Source organism: Equus quagga, chromosome 5, assembly GCF_021613505.1.
Source record: "Equus quagga isolate Etosha38 chromosome 5, UCLA_HA_Equagga_1.0, whole genome shotgun sequence".
Lineage (NCBI taxonomy): Eukaryota > Metazoa > Chordata > Mammalia > Perissodactyla > Equidae > Equus > Equus quagga.
The window spans coordinates 46,377,822-46,404,000 of NC_060271.1; the positions used below are offsets into that span (position 1 = coordinate 46,377,822).

Genomic DNA, 26,179 nt, shown 5'->3' on the forward strand with positions numbered 1-26,179 from the left:
TTCTTTATTCTCTCTAAAAATGTATGGTCATCTACTTAAAGGATTGTTTCTAGGAATAAATGAGACAGTATTTGTAAAGTGCCTAACGTGAGCTAGCCTCAGTAGAACCTCGGCACAAGTCATGTATAGTTGCTATACCTATTAGAACTTTCTACGCTGTAAGTAGCAGAAAACCTGGTCCAAACTGGGGGCTTTATAGGCTTTTGTAACAAGGAACTTAAGAGATCATGTGGGTTTCAGGGTCAGATTGATTCAGTAGCTTAACAGTGTCATCAAAGCCTGGTTTCCTCCTCTCTCTCAACTCTGTTTTCCGTGGTTCCAAATCACCCTAGCGCTGGAACTGTCATGTAGCCCTCAGCTTCAGGTCTGTACATTGTCCCATCTGATGGAGAGAGCATGTCCCATTCTAAGCAAGAGTCCCAGGTTTACCCTTATTAGATCAGCATCAGCCACACGCCAGCCTCTGAAGTGATGACAAGGACAAAGGAGGGAAACATGTCCATTGGCTTGTTAGGGCCTCCCTGGAGCTTCTGCTGACGGCGTGGCCATGTGGCCAGTGGACTCTGAGGAGGAAGGAAGGATGCCAGGTGGGCACAGGCAAGTGTCTGCTGCAGCCAGAGGCCCAGGAAGTATAGAAAGGACCACTGCGCCACAGCAACCTCCATGGCACTCGTGCTGCTGGCTTTCCCTGGCACATCTTTGAGTGTCACCATCAGCCCCACTGGTAATATCTTGTCTCTAACTTCATTGTTATAAGTTAGATTTAATACTTCAATTTAAAAATATTCTAATTTCTCCTTTTTTAGCATCTCAAAGTATTTTGTTTTACAATTATGAGTAAATTTTAGAATATGAGAAACATTCTCACACATGGTATGCACTCAATTAACATCTCAGGAGGTCTTCATACGAAAAAATAGTTACTCTTGTCTGTTCAGTGTCACAGTGACACCTGCCTCAGAAAATGACTCAGCAATTGCTCTCTTTCTATTCTCACCTAATTATCCAAAAGTCTGCTACGTATTTACTTGTTTAATGATACATCTCTGTCTCCCTGATGAGTGTGTACACCATGAGGATGCGAAGTCCATCTGGTCTACATGGGGCCTGAATTAGGTGCTCAGTAACATCTGCTGAAGTCTGAGATGGGTGGAACAGACAGCTGCCCGTGCAGAGTTTTAGCAGGCACTGCAGAAAAAGGTTGTTTAAAGATCTTTAACACTGGCTGCCTGTTTTAAGTATAAAGCTGCCTGTTAATGAACTTGTTTAAAATGAAGCTTGATACTTGTTTCTAAGCCATAAACTAAGAAAATATCAGAGGTCTTGTCAGAAAATAAAGTAATAACTTTTACTTGAGGTCTATAATGAGTTTAGAAAGGAATAGAAACCCTGACCTAATTTTTGTAGTTACGTCCTATTGTATAAATTATTCTAGGAAGACTGATACTTAGCAAAATACCATCCTTCAATCCAAGTGAGTCCAGAGCAGTGAGTCTGTGGGTGTAGACGGTGTTGGCGGGTGGGGAGAACCTGCATGGGACTCTGCAGCCGCCCTTCCTGTCCTGCAGCTCGAGTCTCTGCCCTACGATGAGCGGCCGCTTCCCGCCGTCCGCAAGCAGCCTGGGGCTGCAGCTGTGGGACCAGAAAAGAGTGACGGGGACGTCAGCGAGGGTCCCAGAGCAGGCGCTGCAGGCGACCCAGAGCCTTTAACGGAGAAGGCCTTGAGAGAAGCCAGCTCTGCCATCGATGTCCTTGGGGAGGCCTTGGTAAAAAAGCAAATACCATATAAACGTGCACTTATAATGTAGAAAGGAAGCGGGCAGGAAGAGCTCCCAGGCCTTCATATTTGTGACATTGTTGACTTCTCTTTGTCTGCATTATTCAGTTGAAAAGTCTTTTGATAGTTACTAATTATATGAAACAGCGGAAACATAAGCTGGAATTTAAGATTTTGTGAATGAGTATTCATTTAAGACAGGTGTTTCTTTCTGGCATTGACAGAGCTGGTAGTGAGAATCTGCTCCCGCTGTGAACAGCTAATTCGAGGGAAAAAGGATGACAAAGCAAAACAAAAGATGAAAGTGTCTCCCTGTTGAAATGAGCGCAGTGGATCTTTCCTGCGATTCTCAGCTTCAAAGTATTTCTGAGTGGAGCTTTTAATACTTTCCATAGTTTAACATGGTCTTAAGTTTTCCATATTAGAAAAAATTATTTCTCTAAATGCACATATTTATTCTGTAGAGGTCCTGTTATTAGAGAAGATTTTTCTTCATTTGAGACAAACAAAACCTCTGGTTGCACAGTATTGGGGGTGGTGGCGATGTCATTGAAACACCCACCCTGAGTGAAGCAGGGCTCTTGGTCTGTGGTAGGTTGCCGGGGCCTATTCCAAGACGTGGTCACACCGGGAAGATGCACTGCTCGCCTTGTATAAACAGCTGATGGAGATGCCTGTTGGAACCCCAAAAGAAGATTTAAAGAGCACACTGAGAGCATCGGTCTTTCTCATTAGAAGAGCCATCAGAGACATAGTGACCCCGGTGAGTCCCATGTTCCCCTCAGCAGCCCCAGTGTCTGCGGATGAGATGCGTGACATTCCCCAGGAGGCCACAGTAGCCCAAGAGGTAGCCTGGTCACTGGCATCGTCGTCAGCCCGCACAGCCAGGAAGCAGGGCTGCAGCAAGAAACGTGGTCAGGGAGGAGGCCGCGAGGTCTGTCTGTGCTCGGGCATTCTGTCTGGTCCTGAACAGCAGTAACTCTCTCCACGCTCCTCAAAGCCTCTCTTCACACAGGACTGATTCACTGACCATGGAACATTCAGCTTATGTTTTTATTTTCCATGAAGCCTGAGGAGCTTGGGGACTACTGTGGAATTTTTCTAACTCAGAAAGGGCCTTAAGAACGAATGTCCCACAGTCACGCATCGTCTGCATTATACAGGAGCTCATCCAGTTAACAGGAATGTCAGATGTTTGGCCTCAGGGGGAAGTGTGGAATACTGTATGATGCTCTGAAATACGTGCATGTGTCTTCCACCTGCAGGCTACTGTGTTTAGAAAGCAGTGTTCAATTTGCCATTTTCAGCCTTTCAGACAACATGTAATTTTCCATATAATGTCCATATTTATTGCTAATAGTAAATTCATGTTCACTTTTGGTGGAATTCAATTATGGTAGCTCACCTGTTATCATTTTTTTCTTAGGTCTTTCAGGCTTCTTTGAAATTGTTGAAAATGATAATTACACAATATATTCCTAAACATAAACTGAGTAAACTTGAAACAACTCACTGTGTGGAAAGAACCATTCCCATTTTGCTCACCAGAACTGGAGATTCTTCTGCTCGGCTCCGTGTTATAGCTTCAAATTTTGTTCAGGTATGAACATTACTGTAAATTCAGAACCATAGATAATGAACATTCCTACAGGTGTTTGACTTTGTTAATACTTTACAAGATTCTGTCTCTACTCAGGAGCCTCGGGACGCGCTCTCGTACTTGCCTTACGCTCCACGAGGTAAATTCTGTTAGACACGAACTGTGATTAAGATACACAGTTTGGTTTTTCTAGGGGCCCTCTTATTCAACATATGCTATTAATTTTTTCAATAAAAAAATATAGAAAACCAAATCAGTGTGGAAAATTTGGGAGTAAAGAAATAATAAATGTGTAACTGTCTTGATCTAAATATTTTTGTTCTTTCAGCCAACACGGCTGCTCTGGGCTAGGGCTGTGGGGGGTGTTGCCGCAGAATTAAACGGGTGTGAGGTTTTGGCATGCGCTTATACCAAATAGCATGAAAATATATTTTGCTGTCTTTAGATTAGCTAATGAATTCGTCTAATCTAGGCGTTCTTAAGTTTGGGCCTATGTTTGGGCTTCAGAAAGTCTGTGAAGTCCTTAAAATTTTATACAAAATTTTGCAAATGTGCACATCTTTCTCGGGAAGGAGTCCAAAGTTTTCATAGTTTCTCAAAGGGACCATTTTTCCAATATGAAGAACCACTGATCTCATTTCATTTAATTAATGACAAATTTTCAGGGAAAATGAATAAGGAGAAATAAGTGATACTAATTAGAAGGTAAAAATAAGTAATATTCAAGTCCTACAATATATTCCTGGTTAACATAGCTTAGAATTTGGGGGAGAGATCATCTTTCAAAGGATATGTTAAAAACGAGGACATGTCATCGCTTCAGCTGTTTTTAAGCCCTGTTGATTTCGGTTGTTTGGCCATGTTTGAGGCTGTCGACTCCAGTGCAGCACAGGCTGGGCCCCTGCTCTGCACAGCGTGCTTGTCAGCTGAATCTGCAGTTACACTATTAGCAGCATCTGTTTGTCATATAGGGTGTTTACTGTTACTCTTTCGCTGAAGAATGCTCGTTCTTCTTTTTTCTTTCATCTTTGTACAGAGTCACTCACAGGCCCAAATATAAAGTTAATTGTGTTGGCAGAATGAAAAGTTATTTTAGGTGATATGACCTGCAGACCTATTAAAAATTGATTTTTTTCTATCTTGCAAATCGTATGCTTTAATATTTTATAATTTCTTTCTTTTTCTGTGTCTGGCTAATTGAGCGGTAAATATCTTAATTATAGAAAGACTTGTTTGTGTGGAGACATTAAAATATATAGTGTTGGGGCAGGCCCCATGACCTAGTGGTTAAGTTGGGTGCACTTCACTTCAGCTCTCAGGGCTCGGTTCCCAGGCATGGACCTACACCAGTTGGTGGCAGCCATGCTGTGGCAGCGACTCACATACAAAAGAGAGGAAGACTGGCACAGATGTTAGCACAGGGCCAATCTTGCCCAAGCAAAAAGAAGAAGATTGGCAACAGATGTTAGCTCAGGGCCAGTCTTCCTCAGGATAAAAAAATGTAGTGGTATTTACATTCTTTCATCTTAACCCATTAGTAATCTTAGAGTATTATACATTGTTACACTCTTGGTTGACATTTCATAAATACTAATGTGGTGATTTTCACAGCAAAACTAATTTCTTTTAGAATTTTAGAAGTTAGGAAACCGTTTTCTTGAGGTTGGGAAATCCTGAGACTCAGAGAAACCTTAAGCTCTCAATCACGTTTTCTGTAAAGCTTTCATTAATCTCCAGGTGCTCATGGTGTTCTTTCTTATGCTTCAGGGTTTTGTTTTTAATTGTTACTATGTCTTAAATAGAAATATAAGCTTGTAGATCAATGATTGTACTGCCATTTGTCACTGTCATTTTTCATTCCCTATTCTTTCCTTCAGTGTATACTTTGAGGATCGTACTAAATTACCTTTAGCATTTTCCAGTAAAAATTAACAAATTATGTTGGTTTTTACAGGAAATGGCCTTGTTTAAGGAAGTTAAGTCTCTCCAAATTATTCCATCTTATCTGGTACAACCGTTCAAAGCAAAGTCTTCCCCTCACGTGGCGCTGAGCCAGGTGGCCCTCCTCGCACGACTGCTGAGAGACCTGGGCCCGGAGTGCTCGGGCCTCACCGCCGACAGCGTGATGAAGGTAAGCATGCCCCGCGCCTCCACGGCCTCGGCGTCAGGATGCTGCCTGCAGCACGGTGAGTCTGGGCAGGGTTTACCCAATGAATAAAGGAGCGATTTCAGAAAAATTGTCATGGTTTCATCTAACAAATGAACGCACCTAAAGCCTTTCTGCTCCTCCTCCTCCCGCGGTCAGCACGTGGTACGTGCAGGCTCATCCTGCTCCTCCTCCTTCCACCAATCGTTACTCAATATGTGCAGGTTTATGTCCATGGCAGTAAACAGTTGTAAAGAACCTTTGTCCATAAGAGTTAACTGCGCTGTAACGGAGATTATCAAGTATATGAAAGTATGTGTATTTTTTGTGCTCTGGACAAGCTAATGAAGCTATGGAAGTTACAGGAGAGATATTTCCTGCCAGCTCAAAAATTCCCTACTTCTGATTTCAAACATGTTGCAAGTATAGCTCTGAGGATGTAGCCGGCGTCTTGGCCAGCCGTGCACATAAACTGCTCACAGTGTTACGCTCGTGGGCCAGCCCGTATGTCAGTTCTCTGTGTCCATTCCTATCAATGGAGGAGGTGGAGGCAGTATTTAAACGCCTCTTTTCTTGTCTGTGGATTCCACATGTCCATCGACTCAGAGCCTGGATTTGGACCTGACATAAGTAAGTTTACCAGCAGGAGAGGCAGGATCCTTTAAGGCCATTTTTATTCATCTGTTTTATTCACAGAGGTATGATGTAGACACTGAAATAAATAAAACTTCTGTAATACTTTCCGCACTTGGCTTCCAGAACAACACACGCGCCTGGTTCTCTCGGAGCGTTCAGCCTCGTCATCTCAGTCCTTTACTGGTTCTTCTTCATCTTCCCGACGGTTCAATTTGAAGAATCAAGCCTTGTTCTTCTCTTGTTATTTACACATACTCCCTTGATGGCCTTACCCACACCCCACGGTTATTGGGAGACTCACATCCCTGGCTCCAGCCTGGCTGTCCCCAAACACCTCACTCATCTGTTGTCCACTCAGCATCTCCCTGGGGGTCAGTAAGCCGCACACTTCCCGCATCACATCAGACTCTGCCTTTCCACTCCAAATGGCTCCTTCTCTGCCGTCCCCAGTTCCATGAATGGCACTGCCATTCGTCTCTTTGCTCGGCCACGCGCTGGAGTCATCTTTGATCCTTCCTTTTGTCTCACACCTCCATCAGCAAGTGCTGTGGGCTCTTCCTTAAAATACATCCAGAACCTGGCCAGGTCTCACACCTCCACTGCTGCCAGCCAGGTCCAGCCACCACCGTCTCCTGTCTGGACTGTTGTCACAGACTCCTCAGTGGACTTCCCACTTATGTCCTTGGCCCCTGCAGTCTGTTCTCAACCAGCACTCGGAGAGCCGCCGTTAACACAAGTCAGATCAGGATGCTCGTCTCCTCAGACCCGCCATGCTCCCCGTTGTACTCAGAGAAACAGTCTTTTCATTTCTGATTGCAAACTGCCATTCTTTCCTGAGCTCATCTCTTTGTTTTGTAAAAATGCCAAAGGCAGCCAATTTTAGCTCAGATACACCAACACTGATTCTTTCCATCCACTTCTAGCACTACCAGCTCAGTAGGCCCCTGGTTTGCCTTCTGAGCTATATTAGGCAACACTTGCATCTACTCTTTTGCTGTGCATAACATGGATCACCATCTTTCCTGCCTCCAAGTTCCGTTTCCTTGTTCCCACCACAGAAGCACAAAGTCTGCCCACATGTTTACGTTCCTGTTGTGGCAGCACCCACTTCAAGTCAGTGTGAGCACTAGTCACAGTAAGCTGTGCTGCAGTGACAAACACTATGATTTCAGTAGAATAGCACTAAAAGTTTATGGCCCTCCCTCATCCTGGTCCAGGGTAGTTTGCTAGGAGAGAGGTGCTCTGCTCCATGCAGGCACTCAGGGACTCAGTCTCCTCCAAGTATGATGCCACCAACTTTTACACATGACCTCTGAGGTCACTGAATAAAGGAATATTGTGAGGGGGATGTCTCTATGGACCAAGCCACTCCCACCCACATTTCCATTGACCCAGATGGCCCCATCCTAACTACAGGGACCTGCAAGTGTGGCATAGCTGTGCACCAAGGAAGAGCAGAGAGGTTACTGAGCACCTTCTCCTGTTCTGGCCCATCTAGTTGCTGGTGGGATTGATCCAGACAGAGGGAAAGGAAGGAGAAATGAATAAAAGTAGGAAATTGGGGGCGAGGGGAGTTAACTGCAGGAGCAAAGTCCCTGATAGCCAAAGGGACTGGGCCCCAGGGTACACACAGAAGGGTTGGCTCGGTGTGGAGCAGGGGCCAGTCATCCTCCTAACAGGAAGAAGTCAGCTCAAAGCCAAGAATGCATAATGGAGGTTTGAGAGGCGAGGGGAAGTATGAAATGCTCCCCTTGACATCTGAGAGGGTACTGTTGCAAGTCAGTCTACTATGCAACGCCAAGGACCCCCATGATATCTGTGGCTGTAAATCCAGCATAGAAACAGTCAGCATGATTCTCAAGTCTGCACTCACATTCCACTTTGCCTGGTGAATACAAAGAAAGGAGAAGGGGTCCTGGATTTTGAGGGTGTGCGTGAATGCCAGAAGTGACTTATAATGATGGACCATGCTGTCCAGGCTGCACACACAAGGGCAGTAAAGACTTGAGGGAGATGGCAGATGGGAAAAGATGTAGTGGGTGGTGGGAATGGACTGCAGGTCCCGAGGGGATTGAGGAATTGTCAGGGGAGGGTGTACCAAAAAATGAACTGGAAGGGTAGGAGGTGATCGTCAGAGGGCGGGTCCTTACGCTCATGGCTTCCAGAGGGGTGCAGTGATGGGAATGACAAGGTCTAGGGTAACACCTAAGAGTGCATGGCACGCGGAGACTGCGGGGATGAGGGAGCCAAGAGCTGAGAGGCCATGCACCCAAAGGGCCATGGGGAGATGTCGATTTCCTAGCACACAACATCAGTCTGGGATGGGATACCTATATTATGACAGATTCGTATGACAAAATACCATAAAGCAGTTAGAATGAATGAAATAGATCATGAGGAATGAAGGTACACAGATCTTGAAAAAGAAATGTTGAGCTGGAAAAAATGAAGTTTCAGAATGATAAGCATGGTATACCATTTATACTGTTAAAGAAAAAACCTGTACATACACACAAATACATGCACTCATGGTGTGTACACTTTGTAGTAGATGAAGTTGGGTGGGACCACACACGTCAGCTTCAGGACAAGGAGACGTTGGGGCTGGGGGACTCCAAAGGGGACTTGCATGAGAGCCACAGTGGTTTATTTCTTCACCACAAAAAGATCGGGAGCAAATACAGCAAAATTACAACATTGGTTAATCTAGATGGTGGAGGCATGAAGTTTATATTTCCTCTTCTCTATGATTGGGATATCTTATAATACTTAATATTGAAGTTTATGGAAGATGTAACCTAAAAGATGCTTGTTAATATGTTAAGTGGATAAAAGCAAAACAAATTACATATACAACGTAAATTGAACCTCAAATGGAAAGTAAACGAAGTGAGAAAACTCTGTACCTAATGGCTGGAATGCGGTGGATGTTGTTTTCTTTTCTATATTTTTCAAATTTTTATGATGTACCTATATTTCTTTTATGCTGGAGAAAATAAACTTCATTGTTTCAAGAATCGATAACAACAAGAGCCCCTCCCAACTTTCTTTTCAGTTTTCAGTGAGTGCCCTGGAGCACAGAGTGTATGAGGTTCGAGAAACTGCAGTTACAATTATCTTGGACATGTATAAACAGCACGGGGCTTCTGTCCTGGAGTACCTCCCTCCAGACGACAGCACCACGCGCAAGAACGTTCTCTACAAAACAATTTTTGAGGGATTCGCTAAAATAGATGGCAGACCTACAGATGCTGAAATTAGGGTAAGTTAACTTTTATGAAATTATGTTCGATCCTATTTTGAGTGAGTTACTTGGTACATGAATAAACTGACAAGTTCTTCAAGGAGCTGCGTGTTGAGGAAGCACAGCCCTCTGAGAATGTTGGTCCCGGAGGTCAGCTCCTGGCTCCACTCTGCTTCTGCTCTCCCTCCCAGTTCCCCAGCTAAACAGGAGGGTGATAGCTGTGAGGACATTTGCAGTTTATCTGACAGTGAACATTTATTAAGGTAATCTGGTGAATTGACTTTTAAGCCTGGTTTTAGTATTAGTCTTAGTGACTGTTATAATGGATAAGAAACATAATTTGTATATGCTGTAATTTGTCTCCCAATTTCTAAGACTACCCTCATAAGCTATTCTAATGGAAAAATAATTTTTATACCAGGCACAGAAAAAAGCAGCTACAGAAGAAGCAGAAAAACGAAAGAAAGAAGAAATTAAAGCTTTACAAGGGCAGCTGGCAGCACTGAGAGAAATGCAGGCCGAGGTCCAGGTAGGGAAGGCTAACATGGCTTTCATCAGTCGATGCAATTCGAGTTGCAATCCTGGCTGTTTGTTTCCTTATAGAGATGCACAGCGTGCTTGATTTACTTCTCCAGCATTATGCGAATGGGCGTCTTTATTCTCTTTTTTTCTTTAATTAGTTTTGGGGTAAATACCAGGAATGCTCCGTTAGCTGGCTTGGATTCAATGTCGGCTCATCATCCAGGCTCTCATGCTCCAGAGGTGGAGTGAGCTGCCATAACGAGAGAGGAGGAGGTGGAGGGACGGTCTCCTCTCTCAGCAGCTCAGCCTCCTTCAGAAGCAAAGGAGAGAGAGAAGCCTGAGTGTGCAGGTCTGGTTTCCAGCATGAAAAAGGGAATTTCAGATCACTGTTGCACCTGGGGCAGCCCCCAGTCCTAAGCCTATGGAGGCTTGTGAATAGGGGTCGGATGGTGTGGAATGTGGACATGTTCCTTCTAAACTGCCTGCATCTGTGGTTAAATCAATTTCATAGCACTGATTTTGTAATTAAGTTCCCTAAGTTGAAAGAAAATTTCTTTTAAAAAGAAAGAGAAAGGGCGAGGGAGCGGGGAGTTGCTAAACAGGGAGTCCCAGCGCGTGACGGTAGGTCCAGAGCTCTGTGGTACAGCACTGGGCCTGTGCACTTAACAGTCTGCTGCCTCAGGGCCAGTGTTCGCACCAGTTTTTAAAAAAAAGAATAGAATTGTTTTAAAAAAAATGAAAAAGAAGAAAATATGATTGACTATGTGTTGAAGTGCCTGGCAAAGAGTCACAGTAACATTTCAACTAAATGCTAGAATATGAGAACAGCACTAAGAGAAGGAAAAAGGAGGCCACTGAAGGGGGCCTGGGGCGGGGCCAATGCCTGATGCCCGTGGAGAAATGGTGGTTTAAGACTTTCACTTTCTATTTTTTTATTGTGGTAAAATGTACATAACATAAAATTTATCATTTTAACCATTTTTTAGAAGATTTTATTTTTCCTTTTTCTCCCCAAAGCCCCCCGGTACATAGTTGTATATTCTTGGTTGTGGGTTCTTCTAGTTGTGGCATGTGGGACGCCGCCTCGGCGTGGTCTGATGAGCAGTGCCATGTCCGCGCCCAGGATTGAACCGACGAAACACTGGGCCGCCTGCAGCGGAGCGGCGAACGTAACCTCTCGGCCACGGGGCCAGCCCCCGACCATTTTTAAGTGTACAGTTCTGTGCCATTCACATAGTTAGCAATCATTACCACCTCCATCTCCACAACTGCGGTGAAAGACAGAATATTTTTAAATTGCCTGATTTAAATTGCTCCTGAGTTTTAGAAAAAAGGATTTAAAATTTGCTAATCAGTTTTCTAAGTTGTTCAAAGCATAGGTAAGGTATACTAAAATTCTGAAAACTAAAATTCAACTTTTGGCATTGTTTATATTGTCTCCCTGCAAAATGTACAAACCCACCTCTCATTAATAAGAATCTTTTTGGTGCCCACAATCCAGTTATGTTACGTTTGCTTTCTTTACCCTGTGGGCGCATGGATCACGTGAGCCCCACTTGCAAGTTTAATATTTACCTATTAAGTCCTCTTGCGGTTCTAAGGTTGCATTCTTATGTGTGTTTTTCCTATTCATTGATTGGATTTGATAGAAGTTACTTATTGTCGTGCAAAGTTTAATTTTCTACAAATGTAGTAGACGGCATCCGTGTTTGTACCACATCACTGAATGCTGTTCTCCTGCCAAACTGAAACTCCAAGAAGCCCCTCACCCCCCAGGCTGGGCTGGTTGCTCACCCAGACAGTGTGCGTTTACGTGTTCAGTTTTTGTAGAGACTATAGCAGTGTTTCTGGGGGTCTAGGGGTTAAGATCTGGCACTCTCACTACAGCCCGGGTTCATGTCCCAGCCAGGGAACCACACCACCATCTGTTGCTTGTCACACTGTGGCAGCTGCGTGTTGCTATGATGCTGAAAGCTCTGCCACTGGGATTTCAAATACCAGCAGGATCACCCATGGTGGACAGGCTTCAGCGGAGCTTCCAGACTAGACAGACTAGGAAGAAGGACCTGGCCACCCACTTCTGAAAAAATTGGTCACGAAAACCCTTTGAATAGCAGCAAAGCATTGTCTGATGTAGCACCGGGAGGTGAGAGGATGGCGCAGAAAGGCTGGGCAGGGTTCCGCTCTGCTGTCCACGGGGTCGCTAGGAGTCGGAATCAACTCAACAGCACTGACAATGAAAATAGCAGTGTTTAGCAGGCTGAGTGGCAGGGAGAAAAGCTTGATAAAGTGTGTCCCAGAGTTTTAGGGCAGAGAGAGCAGACTAGGAAGAGTACTGGGAGGCAGCTCCGGAGTGGTGGCGCGAAGGCCCAGCCCCGGAACCTCCCGTGGGCCGTATATCCCACCATGGGCCGCAGCAGCTGAGCCCGACAACCAGCGGTGAACTCTACCGCTAGTAACTAAGCTTTTCCGTCCAGTCCCCCCCTGTCGTTAGCACACCTAACACGAGGAAAAGAGCTTGGCGGAGAAGAGTGTGACAGATCACTGCCTGAGCTGCCGGGAGTCCACCTTGGCATAAAGAACTATGTGATGCCTAAATTATTCATTTAGTCAACCAATATTTATTAAGCACTTACTGTGTGCCAGGCGGTATTCTAGGTACTGGGGATACACCAATGAACAGAACAAACAAAATCCCTGCCGTCATGCACCTCTGCTTCTCATAGTGGAGACAGACAATAAACGAGATCGGCAAGGAAAATACATCCTTATTGGAGAGGGTGGTACATGCTAAGCAGAAAAATAAAGCCAAGAAGGGAATTCCAGTGGGAGGAGGGCAGCATGCTGAAATAGTGTGGCAGGAGAGGCCTCATGGGAGAGGTGGTCTTGAGGAAAGAGCTGGAGGAAGTGGAGGAAAACCTCCAGATCATTGGAGAAAGAGCCGAGAACTGCAGGTGCAAAGGCCCAGAGGTGAAAACCAGCCTGCATGCTGAGGAGCAGCAGGGAAGGCAATGTGGTTGGTGCACAGTGAACAGCGTGGACACTGGAGATGAGTTGAGAGAGTGACTTAGAAGGCCGTCCAGGGTTTTGAGCAAAGGTCAATCACCTTATGAGGCATTAATGGAGTCACTCTGGCCACTGTGCTAGGAGCCTTTGGAAGCAGTCACCAGGGTCCTGATGAGACACGGTGGTGCTTGCAGTGTAGGTGGGGAGAAGCGACTGGACTCTGTGTATGTTTTGAAGTCGAGCCTATAGGATTTGCTGATGGGTCTGATGAGGTTCTAGAGGGAGAGGGAGAGAAGTCAGCTGTCTCTCCGGAGTTTGTGCCCTCAGTAACTGGAAGACTGAAGATGCTGGGATCTGTGACAGAGAAGACAGAGGAGCAGGCTTGAGGGGTGCGCAGGAGTTTGGTCTGGGCAAATGAAGGTTAAGATGACTAGTAAAGATCCAAACAGAGATGCTGAGTAAGCAGAGAAGTCCGCACTAAAGGCTTACGTGTTTGGTCCTCGGCACAGAGATGGGTTTCAAGCCTGGGGACTGGCTAGAGCAGCAATAGGGTGAGTCCAGATAGAAGGGGCGACGGCTGCATCCTGGAGAAGGCAGCCCTGGCGTCAGGAAGGTGAAGCCAGTGAAGCTGGAGGAGACGAGGCACGTGGGGCGCCCTGGGAGCCAGACTAAGAAGGGATTTAAGGAGAAGGGGTGACGAATCCTGGGCTGTGAGACCAGCGGGAGATGAGGGGGACATGGTGATGGGTGAGCAACTTGGAGGAGGGCGGTGGCCTTGACAGAGTGGTCTCCAGGGAGTGAGGGGACAAGAGCCTGGAGAGGGGAGACTGCAGACGTTAGAGTGTCGCTGACTCTTTCATAGACTTGTGTTATTTGTTGACAGACATTTTGAAACAAACCTAGGCACGTTCTTTCAGGGTCAAAATGTCTCCTGGATAGACTCTCGCTCATACCACTGCCATTTGTCCCTGATCACTCTGTTTTTGTGTCTTAGGAAAAAGAAAGCGATGCTGTGAAGGCAAAGAACCAGGGTAGGTAAAATGTGCATTGTGGCAACTGCCTGTCAAACCCACTTTCTTCATCCGTCGGATGTCTGTTGAACACCTGCCGCATCTCAGCCTGTCCAGGGCTGATGTAAAACACTACTACCTTTGTTAACTCGTGTGTTTTTAAAATATGCGTCACATCAAACTGGTTACTAAAAGTTTGAAAGTAATTTCTATAAGAAGTTACTTAAATTGCTTTCCTTTTAAATTCTGTAGACACTCAAGGAAGAAAAGCAGCCCCGCCTGATGCTGCAGAAATTCCAGATAATCACTATCTGGACAAGTGAGTAACGCTGTCTGTAACCCGCCAGGTAATGACCGGAGGGACGGACTGCGTAACAACGCTGTGAGATAAAGATAGTCTCCCAGGTGCATTGTGATGATGGAAACCCTAACTGGCTCTTGCTGGTAGTTTTAAAAGCTAGGGAAATGGTCCTCTAAAGTGACCAGCATTAACTCTGAGTCAAGACCGCTTCCCATGTCATTACCCAATAGAGGTAGAGCCTGTTTGTCCAGGTGCCACTACAGGCACAAAACACCACAGCAGCAAAAGCCTCTTCCTGTGCGGTGGCCAAGACAAATCTATAAGGAATTTAAGGGAATGTCTTTGTCTTATCTTTTCTTGTGACTTAAATATGCTTTCGGCTTGATTCTGCCAAATAAAGTTAGAATTGGAAGGGATCTTAAGCTTTTCACTGGAATACCTCCTCTTTTTCACACTCACGGCCCCTCCTGAGCCCCCAGTGAGGTGGGACCTGTCCCCGAGAGCACACTGTTGGGGGGTGAACAGGGTGCCGAGCGCGGCGTCCGGAGCAGCATAGGTGTTTCTAAACCAGGCCTGCACCTTCAGGTCGCGCTCTTCTGCTTTGTTTCAGTTTATGTATTTTTTGTGGGGAAAGGAGTGACTCCTTCACAGAAGAAGGCCTGGATCTCCATTACTGGAAGCAGTGCCTCATGCTGACGAGATGTGACTACTGCAAACAGGTCAGGCGCTGGACACGCGTGCTTGAAAGGCCGCGTCCCAAAATATCCCCCCTTAGTATTTCCAGAGGAAAAGTTGTGGGAAAAGTAATTGAATGTATATCACCACAATTTGTTTTTCTTACTTTTTCATTGAAGTATAACACATGTATGTAAATGTGAACACATCATACGTGTTACAGCTCCCTGAATTATCACGAAGTAAATGCCCCGTGTAACAACCACGCAGGCCAAGTACCCTCGAAGTACACCCCTGCTCCCCAGTGTCATCGCTGTCCTGGTTTCTGACACCACAAGTTAGTGTTTCTTGCTTTCTGAGTTTTATATAACCGTAATCATACGTTATGTAATTTTTGTGTGTCATGTTTGTTTCCTTGCTTTGTGGTCTTCCCTTGTTTGAATTCCACGATTTACCCATCCGTTCTACTGTTTTAGGAATTTAGGTGGGTCCAGTTTGAGACTATATGAGGGATGTTGCTAGAGACACGGTTGTGTACGTCTTCTGGCGCGCGTGTGAATGCACTGCTGTAGGCGCACACCTAGTTATGGAATCACTGGGTGTGCCCATGTCCACTGTAGAGCTAGTGAAAGCCATGCTCTGCAGTGGTCGTGGGTTCAACTCCCACGAGGCCAGCACTCCACACCCTGGCCAGCCGCGCGCAGTCAGCCTTCCTGGTGGCGCTCGTCACACTCCCGGCCTGCGTCTCTCTTGATGTCCACTGGGTGGCCGTTTGGCCGCCCTCTTGTAAAGCACCTTCTAGTGCCCTGCCCGTGTTTGAAGTCGGTCAGTGATCTTGTCTCACTGATTGGTGCATACTCTGTACATGACTGGATGCAAGCCCTCTCCAGTGTGTGTGCTGGTCCACCCTCCCCACTCTGTCTGGCCTCTTCATTGTCTTATGTATCTTTTGACGAACAGAAGCTTTTAATTTTAATGCTATCCACCTCATCAACCTTTTTTATGGTTAATACTTTTTGAGTCCTGTTTAAAAAATCTTCCCCTACCCCCAATTTTTAATCTCCTCTGCTGCAGGAGGCCTTCCTCTTAAAAAGGGGGAGAAGTGAGAGGAGAGTGACTTCCTCCCTCGACCCGGGACTCTGTCCCAGGCTCTGTCTTGCAGAGGAGAGCTGGAAGGGACACAGCGCCCTCTGAGCAGTTACCCCTCAGCCTGGAGCTACAGATCTGGACCCGAGAGAGTGACCGGCCTCCTCAGCAGTGTGTCAAAGTCCATGGCATGAAGTTTTAGGACGTCTATAAGTCATCCTGCCCAAGATGTCCGAGTGACGAGAGAGTCCTGTGGCGCTCCTTGTGGGCCTGTCTCTGTGCACATTCGGGAAAGGGCAGGGGGCTGGGATTGGAGCCCAAAAGCCACAGGTTGAACCTCCAAGCCATTCTGCCCGAGACAAGTGTCACACTGGGGTTAACTGGAGCTTCCACATCCCCACCCTGAGCAGTGGCCTTCACCTGCCACCAAGGTAACAGGACAAGATGGACATGGGGTTCTTAGCAAGTAGAATAATGACCACAGAAGCCCGGTGGATAAGTGCCAGAGGCAACAAATTCCCAAGCAGAGCTGACCTTCTCGTGCGGCGACACAGGAAACCGTGCTCATCTTGCTCGTCACAGGAAGCCAGGCACACATTGCACAGGGTGGCCAGGGCAGGACACACGGCCGTGTTCTCAGCTCTCTTCTGTGTTTTGGAATCCAGGTGGTCGAGATATCCAGCTTGACGGAGCACTTGCTGACAGAATGTGACAAAAAAGACGGGTTTGGAAAGTGTTACCGCTGCAGCGAGGCCATTTTAAAAGAAGAGCTGCCTAGACACATAAAAATGAAAGACTGTAACCGTGAGTGCCTCCTCAGGCCCCCGCCAAGAGCCCTCACGCCCTGTGTCACCAGTGTGCTCCCTGGGCAAGGCCCAGCTGGAGGGGTGTCAGACCAAGTGTCCACTGGGCCGTCGGTTGATACGTCCTGTTTTTCTGCCATTCATTCAAGTTTCAGAGAAGTAACTAAATCTTGTTTTATTGAAATCATTTCAGCTGCCAAATCAGAAAAGCTGGCAAACCGGTGTCCTTTGTGCCATGAGAACTTCACACCTGGAGAAGAGGTGAGGGGCCTGACGCGGGGATGTGACCTAACACGGGGGTAACTAGCCCACTTCTAGGTGATGCTGATGAAGTCGTTGTCAGTGCTGGACCACGACGTGGAAACATTCTGAGCCTGCAGGGAGCAGGCTGGTCCTGCTTTAGCTCTGGCAGACAGTTCTTCCATTTACCTACATAGTCACGCCATCTCTTGCCGTAACATCTGTAAATGTCTCTTTGAGGAGTCTCAGCTCTTTGGAACATGAGCAGGAAATGGTTTTATTTTTTCCTGGTCATTGCTTTCATCTATATTTGGGGTCCTAAATGGCATCTTAGCCAGATTCTGTAACACGCTGGTCCCTTTTGAATAATAAAACTGAGCCCAGTCCAGTTTGGAAATTCTGCTTTACATCTGATCCAGGCTCTCCTCCCTTCCCCAGTATAAGTTAGCTTGCAACTCAGTGGCTTGGGTGAAAGTAGGCAAGGTCTTCCATTCCCACCCTCTCCTTCCCCATGTGCCCTGCTCCTCTGGAGCTGGGGACAAGGAGGAGGGACCACAGGGAGTCAGAGACTCCATATTGGTCATTCTGGCTAACACGATGGCAGGTGATGCCCTCTCTGTGCCAGACAGCCATGCTGAGCCCCTGTGGGGCCCGCCCAGGGCCCAGTTTTGGAGACCTGCCTCTGGCTCAGCCACTTCTGCGTCATCCCCTTTAGCCACTGCCACCTGCAGTCCAGCCACAGCATCCTGCTGCTGGGCTCTCCTTGTGCCAGCCCCCTGGGATGCGGTGCCAGCAAGATGGCCCAGACCCAGCAATGCCCTGCAGCTTCCTCTTGACCACAGAAAACCCACCTATGAAACAGCAGGTACAGGCTTCCCCCAGCTGCTCCCAGCCCTTTCATCCATCCAGTTGTCCAAGGCTCATCCTCTCTCTTAGAAAATGTCAGCTCCGTAATAAAGGACACGAGAAAGCAGAGGAACCGCAGGTGCCCTGTCGGCCCCATGCCCCTGAATAACTCGCTCATAGCTCCTTGTTGCAGCCCCACCCCCACCTGCCTGCTCCCCTCTCACGTTGTGTTGAAGCACACCAAGACAGCAGGTGGCTTCCTCTCTAAACGTCCCACCACAGGGCTCTAGACGTAAGGCCTTCTCCAGGTAGCCACAGAGGCTTTGTTCATCAGGACCCAGAGAAGGCCCACACGCCCACTCGTTGAGATGGGTTGGTATGTTTTTAAATAACTTCCTTCTCATGCTTGCTTTTTTTACCATTTGATGAGGCGGCCATTTGTCCTGTAGGGTTTTCCATCATGTGGACTGGCTCATTGGACCCCACATGGTGTCGTTTAACACGCGTCTCTGTCCTCTGTATCTCCTGTGAATTGGAGGTTGACTAGAGGCTGATCAGATACAGGTGTGACTCTTTACGCCTTTCTCTTCCTGTGGCTGCTTCATGGTTGGTGGTGGGCTCTCATGCGGAGGCTCATGGCGTGTGTGATGTCAGCAGCTGTTGACTCTCCAGGCCAGATCCACGAGCTCATTAGGGACTCCACAAAATCTACATGTCCCACTTCTGCCTCCTCCTCCACTCATTAGCTTGCACGTTTCTTTAAGCAGAAACTTTCCCTCCTCTGCCCTTCAGTCTGCCTGGGCTAGACTTTGTCCTGGAAAGGCAAGATAAATGTTTAATTCTCTTCCATTGTTGACTGGTTTTCTAACTAACAAGCTGGGTCACCACGGTATTCCAGCAGTAGCTTATTTGTTTTGTTTTGGCTTTAGTATCATTGTGAACTCATGGGGTTAAGCTATTGGATGTGCTCCAGTCATTGCAGTCACCACCCTCAGTGATGCATGCACCGTCTCCTCCAGCCGGGGTAGCCTTGTCACATGGGCTCCTCATGTTATGGATGGAACCCTAATGGGTGTCGACCTTCCTGGCCATCTGGTGAACACGGTGCCACAGACCTGAGAGCAGCCATTTCTTCAGAGAGGCCTGGTTCCTTTTAGAGGAAATCGGTATTTCAAGACCACCACCGGCTGCCTCAGATGCTCATTGCTCCTGGGCCGGTCATGTTGCTGGCCTCTCAGTGGACAGAACCAGGGAGTGTCAAGATAGAGACATCTTCAGTTCAGTTGACATTTCCGATTCAGAGCCTGAGTGGTCAGGGTTTTCTTCAACCTCTTCTGTCTCACATCTCCTTCCTTCCCTCTCAAGAATCCAGTTCTCAAAGCCCCTGGAGATGTTAGAATTAGAATATCGCAAATTATGCACTGGCCTTGCCCCTCTTTACACACAGGCCATCTCAGAGCAGCAGCGCCAGCACTACGGGCATGAGACGACTGCTGGAAGTCCTCTCCCCGCTCTGCCTGTCTTTACGTGTGCTCACTGGTGAGGCGGGTCGACGGCTCTGTGCACCGGCACTCGGAATCATTCCACCTGGTTATGCCATCAACTGGAAATTCGTTTACATTCAATAGTTTCATTTTCATATTCATATGCAACTTTTAGGGGATTTTTAACAATTAAGTTGTATAAGTATATAAAATACTTGCATGGTTGCAAAATCTATCCAGTGAGGCATATTCAGAGAAGACCAGACAGAAGCTGCTGGCTCTGCCTCTGCTCGCCTTTCTGTCCTCTTACAGAACAAATTTTTTTTATGGTTTATCATCTTTTTTTAATAAAAGCAGCTCTCACATGCACACCCACATTCTCTCTCTCCTTGTTTATTTTTAGAATTGAAGAGCCTTTGTGTTTTGTTCTGATTGCCACCTTTACCCTGACACTGTCACATGCTGCCCATCTTTCTGTGTGGTTACTCTCTGTTGGTTCCCTACTCTGAGCAATGCAAACATTAGCTGGTGGCCTCCTTTTCCTCCTTGCCTTCGTGTCCCCCAACACCTGATTTGAAGTGACAGCCTCGTGCCCACGGTAAACAGCTATGCGGCAGTCACCAGGCTTGTTCTGCCTTTCCTCTGCCTTCTACATATTTGAGTCACCCGTGTTGCATAACACATCACCACACATTTAGCAGCTTGAACCCCCGTTTATTATCTCTCAGTTTCTGCAGCCTCCACTCGGGAGTCTGCGCACGACTCAGCTGGGCCCTCTGCTCAGGGTGCCACAGGCTGCAGTCACGCCGTCGGTGGGCTGCCTTCTCCTCCATGGGCTCCACTAGGGAGGGATCCGCCTTCAAGCTCATTCTGTCACTGGCAGAATTCTTTTCTTTGTCTTTAGAGGACCAAGATCCCTGTTTTCTTGCTGGCTGTCAACCTGGGGCCACTCTCAGCTCCTAGAAGCTACCCAAAGTCCCCTGCCCCATGTACTCCCTAAACTGGATTGCACATTTGCACGCTCCTATGTGATGGCAGTCTGAGCTGTTGTGCTCAGGGCTCAGCCGGGGTGCCCTGTCCACAGGGGGCACGGGACACGCGTGGTCACTGAGTCAGCCGCGGGGGCTTCCGGAGCTTGCTCTGCACACAGCGCTCATCAGCAGCTGGGAGGCGGTCATCGTGGACGCGTTCGGAGAGCTCAGGAGCCGCTCCTCCTGCAGCTGTAGCTGCCTCTGGTTTCGTCTTTGACGGGAGGTTGTCTCAGATGCTGCAAGAGCCACCAAGTCCCTCTCGGTTGCCTGACTGACACACTGCGTGCCTCCTTTCTCCTTTCAGGCATGGAAAGCTCACCTCATGGGCCCCGCCGGCTGCACAATGAACCTGCGCAAGACACACGTGCTGCACACGGCTCCGACTCTGCCACCGGGTGAGGACCAGGCCCCGCGTCGGAGCCGTGCCCTCGGCTCCCAGCCCGCCATCCTCACCCAGTCAGGAGCGCCCCACCAGCGTCTTTCTGTTCTATCTCTGGTTCCTTAATTAACGAGCAGGTTAATCGTGTAACCAGAATTCTTCTCGCTGGCACCAAACTCTTGTCGCAGGCCCCTTCATCCTGGTTCTGCTCTTCCCCAAGGCTCTGTGGGCGGCATTCCTTGAGTTAACCAACCAGACTCACTGGGCATTGTGAGGGGCACAGCCTGGTTCCTGGTGTCTTCCTGCACCCCAACTCCAGAGGGTCTACAGACCTGAAGCTGAATCACGGCCCAGACACGACGCTCCCACCTGGCTTGCAAACGTCACCCTGGCTAGTTTACGTCAGCCTTAGAGCCCTTACAGGGAAATATGACCGTTTCATTAGGAAATTATTCCTGACCAGAAGCCTTCCGGATACAGAGCTTGAGTTTAGGGTTTGTAAGAAACACGAGGGCAGCAGCCCATGTGTCTGCGCTCGTCTGTGCCGGTGCTAAGGACTGGGTGGGCCTAGCACAGGCCGCCCTCCGCCACTGCCTCCTGTAGATGGGGGTCGGGAGGGCCTGCCCCCCGGCATGGCAGAGGGAGCTCCTTTTCCTTGTTTCTGGAGCTGATCTCATGAAGCCAACAGTTAGGTGAATGGCTCCACTCTTTCTTCTGACCCTGTGTCAGGCGCTCCTCCGAGCTCTCTGGCCTTCCTCCCTGCCATCACACGTGCCGCCTCCTCAGTGGCCGGCACGGCTACTTCTCACACTCCCCCGCTCAGCCCAGCCACCTGTGGCCTGAGACCCCCGCACGCTCAGGCCGACCCCTAGACAGGTGAAGAGTGTCACAGCCCTCATGTCCTGTTCCTCCCCCCGTGTCTGATGACGCCTGGCCACACATCCTGTTGCCGAGGTCTTGCACTCTGACTCGTGTGTTAGTCCCCTTCTAACTCCGTGCCTGTGCTCTGTGTGTCTGTGCGTACGCTGCAGGTAAAAGCCCAGCTGTGACCAAATCAGGGACCTCAGGACCAAAGGCCGGAAGCAAGATCCCAACCCCAAAGGGAGGCCTGAGTAAGGGCTCTGGCAGGACATACACAAAGCGATGACAGCACTCCGTCCATCTCCTTTGTCTCCATGAGAGACAGAGCGAGTTTCCTGACTGTGGACCATTTCTCCTAAAACCACCTTTGGATGTGGCGCCCCCGTGCCCACCCCTGCCGTCCCTCAGCTCCCGGCCGTGCTCGTCCTTCCTTGTCGGCACCGTGTGTGGAACTGACCAAAGCCCTGCAGCCCAGTTAGGAGCTGGTCTCGCTGTCGTTTCAAGCTGCCAGGCCTCTGCCTTCTCAGGCACAGAGTCAACAGAGGAGGAGTCGTTCTGTTTGGAGAGGGTCCGCCTCCTGGCCGGGAGCTCACTGAGCGCAGTGGCCGGGGCGGGTCCGCGTGTGAAGGGCACAGTGCGAGCCCAGCGTCCTCTGTGCACAACCGCCTGGAGCGATTCACCTGGGAGCTTCACTGTGACCCTCCGCGTTTGGTCTCTCCCACGGGGTGGAAGGTCCGCAGGGCTCTGCTCGCTGCTAAGCAGTGACACAATTGAGAGCCGCGGCATGCTCGAGGATCTCCCTGTGCCTTCTCCTCCCGCAGGCACTGTCTGCTCAGCCATCTGCTCACTGCCCCTCCTCGCAGGGCAGGAGGGCGGTCAGTACCCACACAACTGTGTTTCCACTAGAGCAAAAAATAAAGGTAAAAAACACGCGTTCCTGAGACTTGGTGCCCGTCAGCACTCACCCTGCTAGGTGCTCCGTGCACAGTGCTCTGTCTCTGGCAGACTTGCCCTCGTGGCAGACCCCCCCTCTCGCCCCCATCCCCACCCCACAGTCAGTCCCAGGGGAACTGAGGTCACACTGGTGTGGGTCACGTCATGCTTTTCCTCAGGGGCCTTCACAGTCTTTACACGTGCGAAGTGCTAAAAACAATGATGAAATGACTTCCCACCGGTTATCCTGGGCTCCCAGCCACCGGTGTCGCTCAGAACAACCCCTTCTGAAACCCTCAGGGCGGTGCATTGTCCTGACTCCAGCACGTGGTCACTTCTACTTTGTTTAACATTCACAAGGGGGCCTTCAACACAGAACCGCAGACTCAGACCGCCAGGCTCGGGCTGTCCCCCTGTCCCCCTGTCCCCCTCAAATCCACATGGTAATCAACTGTGAGTCCACTTTCCCAGACACTTCGTATGAAACTTAAAACACCAAAACATCACTTAAAATGATGAAACCAAACCTCAAAACCCAGTCTCCTGCCCAGCCCTCGTGCCCCGGGGAAGTGGTCCACCTTGCTTCATGTCTGGCAGTGGGGGGGAAAGCCGGCATTTGTCTGAAGTCTGCTCGGAAACGAACCCCTGAGGCCAAGGCAACTGGAGACCAAGGAAATCGGCCTCCCCATCCCGCCACGTGCCCAGCGCGCCTTCCTCCTGAGCGCTGCACGGGCAGGCTTTCCACATGCCAGCTGGAAATGCATGGATTGATGAGATTGGTACTACCCTGTTAGTGTATAAATACTTTTAATGCCGAACCTTGTCAAACAACAAAATCTATTTTAGAAAACTAACAGCTAGTGACCATGAATATGCACTAATCAATCTGCATTCTTGGTAAACTAATACCTTCTCATATGGTTAACTCAAAATACAGCCAGAGTGAGACTGATCAAGAGAATTACCTTCAAAAGGATGCTCTATTAAAAAGTAAGTGTGGAGTAGGAATAAGGTGAACCTTTCCTAGAAAAGCAGAGTACAGATGCCGGGTTAACTGTAAAGTGATCCTTCCTGGTTTCGCAAAGCTGCTGGCTCCTGTCGTCTGGCCACGTTTGAAGCACAGATAAAACGCTTCTTCAAATAAAACAAACGGGGAAAGTCAACCGGGAAATTATTCTCTCTCTCCAATTAAAATTTAAGAAATACATATGTCATGTTTTCTATATATTGTAACAAAATATTTATAAAAATATTTAATTTTTAGTGATTGACAGACAAAATTGGGTGCATTGAAAACAGGTTAGTCTTGTCACAGAGAAATCATGCATTTCTGTTGAAATGACTCCTGGCAGTGATTAGTGGCTATTAAAAGCTTTACAGAGTTATGTACTATGAAGGAACCAAGAATAGAGGATAAAAAATTAAAAAGGAACTGTAAGATCCCTTGGCCATTCATAAATAAATATCTAAATTTGGAACAGTAATTAAAATTGAATTTTCATTCATGAATATGTTGTGGCTATTTAACAATATTTCTATTTTCATATTTCAAAATATTCTATTAATTTAAAAGTGTTGTGTCTATAAATGTGGTATTAGAATACAAATGTAAATACTTTTAATGAAAATTTGCAACTTTCTCATGTTTTAACACACTTTTCTATTTGTCTTTATTTCAGGCACCAGAATTATAAAATCTCTCAGGAATATATTGTTGCTTAGGGCTCAGGGGTTAACTCACCCTGAGAATGTTAATATAATAAAAACATCACTAAGTGTTTTGTTACTTTTATTTCAAGATTATAAGTAAAAGCCATTTGTAAGCTACACATACTTTCCTAAGCCGGCAGGGGGCTCAGCCCGGTGGGAGGCCGAGATCTGCTGAGAAGGGGCAGCGAGGGGAGCTGCCCAGAGGGAGGTATTGTCAACGTGGGTTCACTGCTGAAGAAGCTAAAAGATTTTAAGCTACATACAAATTAGAGGAAATTATTGACCAATTCTTTCGTGTGGAGTAAAGTCAGGATGCTCCATAAAGGCTCTGACAGTGCCCAGTGGAGGCTTCGTCTTTCTGGTCTCTTGCTGTGATTCTTCCCCTCTTCGAAGAAGGTATATTTTTACCAGCCAACAAGGCTATTTTGCTTTTCAAATAAGTAAAAATGCAGTATTTTCTCTAGATTTGTAGAGTGCTTTTAAACTATCAGCTATGATAATTTTGTAATTGTTTCCATTTTGAAGTTATAATGTACAGTTTTTTTCCTTTACACAAATATATATTAACTTAAAACATGGCATGACAGGGGCTGTCCCCCAGCACAGCGGTTAAGTTTGCGCACTGCGCTTCAGTGGCCCAGGGTTTGCGGGCTCCTATTCTGGGCGCAGACCTACGCACAGCTCATCAAGCCATGCAGTGGGGGTGTCCCAGATACAAAATAGAGGAAGATGGTCACAGATGTTAGCTCAGGGACCCAAAAGCGTGGCATTACAGTTTAAACAGCAAAAAGTACTTAAACGTTGTATCTTGGTTAAGTGGGGCGTGTACACTGAGAGGCTAGGTGTGCACTCGAGAGCCCTTCTGGGAGAAAAGAGTTCGCTTTCTGGAGAAAACTGACAGTAGTGCGGCATGAGCTCTAATTCCAGCTGCTGGGCCCTATCACGATTGACCTAGAGGAATCTGGAGTGTGCTCCACTTGCTCTTGAAAACTAGACGGTTCTAGCAACGGGAGCCTGCTCCCGCACCGTACGCTCTTAACCGTGTGGCCCGGTTGTGGCTGTGTCGGCAGCGCCGGCCGTGCTCCTGCTGTCCTGTCGGCCTTCGGGCCTCTACGCAGCCCCGCCCCGCCGCCGCCGCCGCCCTCCCCGGACCGGGAAAGTCCTGGGCAGGGGCTGAGCCTCCTGCACCTGGACCGCTGGGGAGGCCGCTGCTGGACAGGAGGGTAATGTCGGCGTTTGGAGCGGTGACCCTGGCAAGCTGCTGGAAGCGATTCAGCTGAGCGCCCCGGGCCCCGGGCGCGGGTGTTCTGGAATCCTACAAGGACCTGAAAGGCAGGCGTGTCATCCCCCAGGGTAGGCAGGGACACTGGCTCGGCGCCCAAGCGCGCTCAATGCTGGAAGGCTGTGCGCCCAGATGTGGACCCTGTGCTCTGTGCTTCCGCCGCCTCTGCCACTCCGGGGTTGGGGGTGTGGGGAGGGCCCCCCAGCGCTGTCTAGGTCCTGGCTCCTGAAAGGAACAGATACAGGAGGACTGAGGACAACAACCGGTCTCTGCCTCAGTTTCCCCCTCTGGGGAATGGAGCTGAGGGAAAAGAGCCGATGAGGCCGGCTCGGGCTTGGAGGAGGCGCCACGTTCCTTGGGTGCACGCTTGGCGCTTCCCACCTCTGCGCAGCCCGGCCGCTGTGCGTCGTCGGCGCGGGGAAGCCAGCGCCCGCTGCAAGCGCCCAGCACTCCGGCGCGCAGCCTCCAGCCCTGCACCGGGTTAGGCTCAGCCGACTGGGAAGTGCGGGTGAGGAGACTGCGGCACGGCCTCCACCTGCCCAGAGGGCGCCGAAATTCCAGGGAGCTGCCTTCCAGCCTCCGGGGTTCCCGGGGCGGGGCGGGGGGG

At 48.4% G+C, this 26,179-nt stretch overlaps 1 protein-coding gene across 6 annotated transcripts in view; it reads left to right on the forward strand.

Annotated features, from left to right (window-relative positions):
- Positions 1–24,325, forward strand: part of CEP104 (centrosomal protein 104) — a 41,593-nt gene extending 17,268 nt beyond the window's left edge. For all 6 annotated transcript variants that reach the window (XM_046661082.1, XM_046661080.1, XM_046661083.1 and 3 more), the window contains 13 exons: positions 1,569–1,766; positions 2,373–2,540; positions 3,204–3,377; positions 5,332–5,508; positions 9,215–9,421; positions 9,825–9,932; positions 13,926–13,962; positions 14,194–14,260; positions 14,853–14,961; positions 16,669–16,807; positions 17,000–17,067; positions 20,712–20,802; positions 21,818–24,325. In XM_046661082.1, coding sequence (XP_046517038.1) covers positions 1,569–1,766; positions 2,373–2,540; positions 3,204–3,377; positions 5,332–5,508; positions 9,215–9,421; positions 9,825–9,932; positions 13,926–13,962; positions 14,194–14,260; positions 14,853–14,961; positions 16,669–16,807; positions 17,000–17,067; positions 20,712–20,802; positions 21,818–21,933 — 1,659 coding nt within the window. In that variant the 3' untranslated portion in view covers positions 21,934–24,325. The remainder of the gene's footprint in view (positions 1–1,568; positions 1,767–2,372; positions 2,541–3,203; positions 3,378–5,331; positions 5,509–9,214; positions 9,422–9,824; positions 9,933–13,925; positions 13,963–14,193; positions 14,261–14,852; positions 14,962–16,668; positions 16,808–16,999; positions 17,068–20,711; positions 20,803–21,817) is intronic.
- Positions 24,326–26,179: the final 1,854 nt, after the last annotated feature.